This window comes from Dermacentor andersoni, chromosome 7, assembly GCF_023375885.2.
Source record: "Dermacentor andersoni chromosome 7, qqDerAnde1_hic_scaffold, whole genome shotgun sequence".
NCBI lineage: Eukaryota > Metazoa > Arthropoda > Arachnida > Ixodida > Ixodidae > Dermacentor > Dermacentor andersoni.
In genome coordinates, this window is record NC_092820.1 from 84,926,685 (window position 1) to 84,934,279 (window position 7,595).

General features: G+C 47.1%; 1 protein-coding gene across 5 annotated transcripts in view; it reads left to right on the top strand.

Moving 5' to 3' along the window:
- Positions 1-7,595, top strand: part of LOC126534790 (uncharacterized) — a 123,837-nt gene that overhangs the window by 11,448 nt on the left and 104,794 nt on the right. For 4 of the 5 annotated variants that reach the window (XM_072289242.1, XM_072289241.1, XM_072289238.1 and 1 more), the window contains 10 exons: positions 2,343-2,739; positions 4,789-5,746; positions 5,983-6,015; positions 6,104-6,163; positions 6,250-6,288; positions 6,359-6,403; positions 6,821-6,867; positions 6,931-6,973; positions 7,064-7,102; positions 7,189-7,369. In XM_072289242.1, the coding sequence (XP_072145343.1) occupies positions 5,409-5,746; positions 5,983-6,015; positions 6,104-6,163; positions 6,250-6,288; positions 6,359-6,403; positions 6,821-6,867; positions 6,931-6,973; positions 7,064-7,102; positions 7,189-7,369 (825 nt within the window). In that variant the 5' untranslated portion in view covers positions 2,343-2,739; positions 4,789-5,408. The remainder of the gene's footprint in view (positions 1-2,342; positions 2,740-4,788; positions 5,747-5,982; positions 6,016-6,103; positions 6,164-6,249; positions 6,289-6,358; positions 6,404-6,820; positions 6,868-6,930; positions 6,974-7,063; positions 7,103-7,188; positions 7,370-7,595) is intronic. The other variant, XM_072289240.1, reaches the window with a different exon arrangement.

Below are 7,595 nucleotides of genomic sequence, written 5' to 3' on the forward strand. Positions count from 1 at the left end.
TTTTTGAGATCGCACTTGCACGATTATTCATCTTAACGAGGCGGTCATTTTTGTTCGACTTTTAAATGCGTACTCTAGCTGGGTTCGTTCTTTGGAGGGTGCGCTTCTGTCTCCCTATATATCGTTGTGACTGAAAACTTAAAAAAAAAAAAAAATCAGCTGGAAGTCGGTGCTTGTCATTGCCGTTATTTCGGTCTCTTTGTCTATATAGGCGGTGCAAGTGAAGTTTGCAATGATACTATAGCGCCTGCTGTAGCGTTGACACGAAGGAAAAAGCAGTATTGCTTTTTACACACGTTTTTCTGTATCCTAGTTCTCGTCAGCGGAGAGAAGTTGCAAGCAGCAGTCGGTTGAAAATTTTTCTTGGCCGCTTGCGACATGGTAACACACTTTGAATTCACACAAAAAATGGACCAGATTTGTCAGCATTAACTCGTCAATTTTCTTGCGCATTTGGTGGGCTAATAACGGGTCATGGCTCCGGGAGTTTGAATGAGGGCCTCCATTCTTTCTAGCAGATACCTGTAGAGAGGCTCCACGAAGGCTGTGTCACCTTGAAGACGTTTCCACTATATTATAGCTTCCCGTATGTCATCAGCCGTCGCCATGTCCAAGGACAGCATGGAAAGCTTAGCCTTCACAAGTGCCAAAATATGCTCTATTACGTTCATGTCCGCACACCCCGCACGCCAGTCAAGGCGCATTACCCCTCGTTCATTTAAAAGACGAGTCACGACCTTTGCTGTATGCAGATGAGTCAAGTCCTGTTGGAACAGATACTACCCATGCGGGTGTGGACCATTACATGCACATGGGCTCATTGCGTGCTCCAGCAGTGTGCAATACGCAGCACTGGTAATTCTCCCATATATTCTTACAAGGAAACTTAGGCCGTCACGGGACATGGCCGCCCACACGTTTACTGGCGTGCGTGTGCTTGCGGCCAAGTCCTTGATGTTTGGTCAATATAGGAGAAAAGAGTTAGAAAAGACAAATGCTCCTATCGTCCGAACTTCAAGGAGTTGGCCGCAAGCAGACGCACGCCAGTAAACGTGTGGGCGGCTATTTCGCGTGACGGCCTAAGTTTCCTTGTAAGAATATATGGGAGAGTTACGAGTGCTGCGTATTACATACTGCTGCAGCACGCAATCAGCCCATTGACATTTAATAGCATTTGTCTTTTCTGACTCTTTTCTGCCGATAACGCTGCTCTCACAGCACATCAAGAAGCGCACAGGGTTCCAATTCCGCTTTCGAAGACAGACGCCGCACAGCAGCTTCGACACCCGGCACGCAGTCTCTCACTGACCGAGTGGAACTCGCCCACCTTAAGAGGAAGCTTTAGCTCGGGTGCTCCTATCTAAATACATGTAAAAGGAGAACTCGTTTTTCTCGGCAACCACTGCACCGAATTTGACGAGGTTTGTTGCTTTTAAAAGAAAAACTTAAAATCTAGTGACTGTTGGTTTCGAATTTTTTATTTAGGTCCTTAATTTTTTATTAAAATTTGACAAATATCGCAAACTTTCAAAAAAAAAGAAACTATCAAGTTTACAACTCTGTAACTCTAAAACGAAAAACGATAATACAATTCTTTGAATTGCATCTAATAGTACATCTAAAGCGGACAAAATTGATATGCTATACATGGATCTAAAAACATTTAGTAGTATGGAAATACAGCTTTTGCAGAACATTTGTAAACAACGTAACAAATTCACGTGATATATTATGACATATGAACTTTGTCCACTTTCAATGGTCGAATGGATGCCGTTTACAGAACCGCGATATCTGCTCTTGATGCAGCGTTATGAATTTGTAAACTTCATGCTTCTATTTTTTTCAAACTTTTGAATTTTCGAAAATCTTTTTAACAATATTCAGGAACTAAATAGAAATTCCGTGACCAGCAGTCACTAGAATTTCACTTTCCCTCTCAAATGCAACAAATTTCATTAAGATCGGTCCAGGGGTTATCTCAGAAAAACGTTTTTGCGTTTTTACATGTATTTCAATAGGCCGCTTCGGAGTTGGGCCCGAGCTAAAGCTTCCTCTTAAGACTTACACGACTGCATCGATTAAACCCCTCTCTGCAACCACGACCTCCACTCGGACTTCCTGGACGTCAAGCTACGCTTCTCTGTCGCTTTTCGTTATGAGTTGCCTTCACAAAGACATACTCTACATTAATTGGAGTGACTGACAGTGCAGCATGCGAGGTCTGCGGCCCCGAACAAAATATTGACCACCTGCTTTGCCACTGTCCACGATATGCTCCAGAAAGATAAGAACTTGCCAAAGCTCTCTAAAAACGGCACAATCGGTCACTTTCTGTGCAGGCGCTGCTGCAACACGGCCCCCATCCCTCGCCGGGCCCATAAAGCAGTAAAGGCGCTTTTGTGCTTCTTAAGGACGACGGGCTTCAGCGACTATCTGTAAATATTAATGCAATTTCTATAAGACCACACGCGTCAGCGAACTCACCGGAATTTCCTTCTTTCCTTCCCTCCTCTCTGTCCCTGTCAGCTTTGTTTTCCCCTTTCCCATTCCCCCGGTGTAGGGTTGCCAACTGGACGTTATCCTGGCTAACCTTCCTGCCTTCTGCTTTTCTCTTTCCCTCCTCCTCTAACTCTTTTCTGCTTGTGTTAGCGACTCGAGTAAGTAGATTCGACAGAGAAGACGACATATTTCCAATCTGCCATCCTGCAGATGCGGTGAACAACCCCGAACACTCAGGTGAGCACTTTTGTTGGCAGCTGTGCGAAGGGGCTTCTGAGGGGCGATGCGACATCGAGTGCTGCTTCCCTTTACATTTGCCGTAACGTGCTAGTACTTACATTTGCTAGGACGAGAGCACTACGCACGTCCTTCGCACTTGGAAAGGCCTTCTCATTCACAGCAGCAACAATTTGTCGGTCTTGGTCCATTGATGTGGCCCGGGGTCGCCTCTTCTGCGGCGCATTCTTAATGCGTCCTTCACCTTGGTATGCTTTGACTATACTCTTGACGTACTTCAACTGGCAGCCTATCAAGGCAGCAATGTTGCGCTGCGTGTAATCTTGCCGCTTATGCAAAGGCACTTGCGTCATCGTTAGGCGCTGAAACATAGCTGACTGCTAGGCACGGACAGTCGAGGTCTACTTTATGAGCATATCGCAAAAAAAAAAAAAAATAACAAGCGTATCAATGCTCAGCCAACACCACCTAGATGTAAGCCGATCCTGTCTATCACGCAAGACTACGACACCGCCGAACCATCAATAGCTGCGTAGCCTGATGGCTCATCGAATGTGTCTGCGTGTGCTATGAACTCATATCATCGCTAGCGGCCAGTGATAAGCAATCATCTGCCGTTTCCTAGCAACGCTAGTGAGGCGGGAGTGCGAACTGTTAGCGGATCCGCAGCGCCCTTTCCACTTTGTTTCCGACGGTAACAGCCGCGAATCGCCCAACATCGGTTTCAACGCTATAGACAAGAGAGAGGTTTAGTTTAGGGGACGCAAGCGGCTTGAGCACGCAAAAACTAGGGGTGCCGGTACTGCGCATGCGCAGACACACGTGGGGGGCCTGCGCATGCGCAGTACCGTCGCCCCTAGTTCTTGCGTGCGCAAGCCGCTTGCGTCCCCTAAACTAAAACTCTCTAAGCACCGCGAGCGGTGCAGCTGCGCCTAGAGTCACTGGAAAAAATTTCAGAGTACCGCATTCGTTTTCCCCGCGCCGCCGACGCGTTCATTGACCCAACCGTACCACGTGACTTTGGGGTACCATATACCTTCCAAGCGCCGGGCGGGCCGGCTGAGTTAGAGCGCAGGCAGCGCAGGTCCCCTACGTTTTTTTTTGTTGTCCGATTGTTGCGCTCACGTTTGACTGCAAGGAAATCATGCCTGCCTGCTGCGCCTTCGGATGCAGCAACCGAGCCGAGTCTGGGAAAACATTTTTCTCGATTCAGACCGGGAAAAATGACTGAGAGCGTCGTTCTGCGTGGTTACACAGAATCGGCCGGGAGAGCTTCAAGTCTACAAAAAACACCACCGTGTGCGAGGTATAAGTACACCTTGCTTGCGTTTTTCGGCACTGTTTTAGAAGATATTTAGGCGAAGTGCACGCGGTGTTAGCGATGCTACGAAAATATGAGTTCATTGCAGGGATCATTCGCGTCTTGCACGCTTGACGCGGGTGCACGTGTACGCGTTTGTGGCTCAACACACGTGGTTATTCCGTGCTTGTGGCACGCGAAGGCACCCTTGTCGGGCGAGAATTCCACGTCCTCACGTGCACCAGATACTCGCATGATATCTCCGCGCACGTGAGCGCGCTCTCACCTCGAGTCCCTTGACCCATATGGCACTTGTTTTTCGCAGACCGTGACGATCGCAGTCAATAAAAACATGGTCTATACGAGGCCCATGATAGTTCCTTTTTCCCACCTATCCTTTGCTCATTTATACATACGCATTTCGAGCTTGAAACCAATGGCCAGGTGATATTCACAACACATGCTTCAAATTTTGAGCTTATAAGCCGAGCACATGCAATGAACTTAAGTCAGCATACATAGTGTGTTTAATGTTGAAATGCTATGGTGCATACCGAAATGTTGTGCTTGATGCATAACAAGAAATACAAAACAACAGAACACCCAGTAGTGTTAGTTTCACTCTGTCACTATGCATGTCACATAAACCGCACTAAAAGCACAATAATTGTATACATCGCCTGTGCAACTTAGAAAAAAAAAAGCGCTGCGTCACCAGCGTGTGTTCCTGCTTTTTTTTTTTTACGCAGGCAGCAAATCTTGGCAGTCTAAAGGTACGGACACACTGGCGTCAAAACGCGCGCGGCACGCCGCCGGCGGCGCTCCGCGTGCCGTGAAACCTGCCGCGGAAGCGGTTTGGTCTGCCGCGCAGAGGATGGGTCGAGGAGCCATTTTCGGCGGCTTGCCGCGTGCCGCGAACCAATGAGAGACGTCCGGGCTTTCTCCTAAGCGCCACCTCCTGGCTACTTCTGAAGTTAACTTCCAGCGGGGGCGGTGGAACTGGCGGAACCACGATCGACGACCGAGCGCTCCGAGCCAGCCGCGACAAACAGCGCTAGTGCTTTATGTGCATCCACGTGCTCGTCTGCATCCACGTTGAAAAATGAATTCCAGCCGACAGAACATCATGGAACAATTTCTGGAGACTGTTCGCTTGTTCCCCTTTCTATATGATAAAACTCACCCGGAGTACAAAGATAAGGACGTCAAAATGAACCGGTGGGCGATCATCGGCAGAACATTCGATCTGACTGGTGAGTTGTTTTCATTCTTTATCTGAGCTTCCGCTTAATGTTCACGCCGGCAGGAATGGGCGGGGGTGAGCACACTTGTTTAGAGTGCTCCAGCGGTGTGCTGCGGAGCGAATGAGATGGAATCTCGGTTTCCTACGGGCATGGTGGTTTTGCCTGAGCGGTTCGCATGTCGTATCAGGCTGCGCGCTTCGTACAGCGCCGCTTCAGCACTCAAACAAGTTGCTCATCTTTTCATCTTGCAACCTTTCTTGGTGATAAACAGTGGCATTTCTGTAGGACCGCAAGCAGCCGCAAAATTTAAAAATGTGAAGGATCGTTGGCTCAAAATTGTGTCGGCGTCGGAGGGGGCCCGGAAAAGTGGCGCCGGAGGAGAGGCCGGAAAGGTCCACACGAAGTGGACACTTTTCGACATTGTGGATGGCATGCTGAGGCACACACCAAATTATGCGGAAAGGTAACTTCACTGCTGATAACTTCACTGCTGTCACCTGTCCTACCACTCTTTTTTAAGCCGCTTTCTACGTGTTTAATATCTTTTTACCTGCTTTGACTGCCCAGGCGTCTGTGTTTTTAAGAATTTATTCCCTTCAGCTGCGCTGGTAGCTTCGCTATTGTAATTTTCACATTACCTTTTTCCTGGCGAGAAATCTGCAGGGATTGCATCAAAACACCTCAAATTTTACATTTCAGGTCTTCATCAAATGTGCCCCCAGAAGAGGACGTGTACGTTAAGTTTTGTTTCCATAAGTGTAACTTCAGTTTATAAAGCTTCAAGTGATTTAACTTGTTATGCATCTGTGCTTTTGTGCAGCTCCATTCTGCCATCTCCACTGTCATCCAACAGCCCTTCCAGTCGGAGACTGGTGGCCAGGTGTGCACCTCATTGTTTGCTTACCATAACGGTTACTGCAGTGAAACAGTTTATGTACAACATTGTCATTTCATTCACCTGTGCAGCTGTATATCAAGCCCGGCTGCTACGCTTTTTCAAGAAATGTAAGCTGTACTAATTGTGGTGTCATTATCCACCAATAGTAGTAACATCCTATGTCTTTATATAATGCAGGTACTCTGACAGCCCCAATGACTTTACTGATGAAGACGATTTGAGGTGGGTGGTGATTTTCAGTTTTCCTAGCTGTGGTGCATCACAGGTTCGATATCAATACACCCTTTCCACAAGCCTTTCACGTATAAGAGTGGGTCCACTCTATTATGCACTGTTATGCTGTACTCCAATAGAAATAGATTAGTTTTATGTGCATACAAATCTTGGCTTAGTTGCTGTCATGACTCGGCGCTGGTGTGCAGTTTCAAGTGAATCACACACGCAACACTGCATTGCAATGTGCTGGGAAATACGTTTAAGTGTCCTATTTAATAACTGCACGTCTAAAAACTGCAACAAGGTGTGAAACCAAGCTTTCGGGTACTAGATGAGTGTGATGTGTCTTGCTCCTTTTCAGAGCATTGCAAGTAGACATGTTTTTGCACGGCATAAATGGCAGCATATTTATTTTTTCTATAGGCTCCCCAGCACATCAGAAAGTGCGGCATCTGCTGCTGGCTCTTCAGGATAAGTTAGTGCGCACTTCCTTGTGTCGGAATATGACACTATAACAAAATTCCTTTGAGGCAGGTTGTCAACTTCACAAGCAGGAGTCGCTGCCCCAGATCCAGGGTAAGAAAGCTGTGCGCACTTTCTTTGATTGGAAGCAGACATACTTTTTCAGTGCATTTCTTGAGTGTAATGATGTGGCCTGTCCTGCAGGTCCGCCAAAAGGCGAGCATCCAATGGACCTTCCTCTCGGTACTGGCATAGTTCACATTTTCTGCAGTATTTGAATGATAATCAGTGATTGCAAGGAAACATTGCGCTGATATATTTATATGCAGGACCAAAAGAAGGCAGTCTGACAGCTTCGAAGAAGCGGTGAAAGATGTCTTGGGCAGCTGCTCAGCTACGCTGTTAGAACTAAAAAAAAAGGAAATGCCTGCACCGACAGATGACAGTCAGGAGGCAGCAAACTGGATAGCTGCTAAGCTGAGGATGCTGCCACACAAAAAAAGACGCGAGGTAACAGTCACAATCCACGAGCTGCTGTATGAAGCCGAAATGGAGCAGTATGAATAAATTAAATGTAAAGTGCAAGCAATCGATATTTTTCTATGAAAGCAAGCTATTTCGGCTTTCTTTTGACATGATAGTGTTTGTGCATGCTAACAAGTAGTTGCCTGTTATCGGAAATTACCTGCCGTCCTGCACGGGTCACAACACTTTCCTGCCATGGCACCTGGCCGTC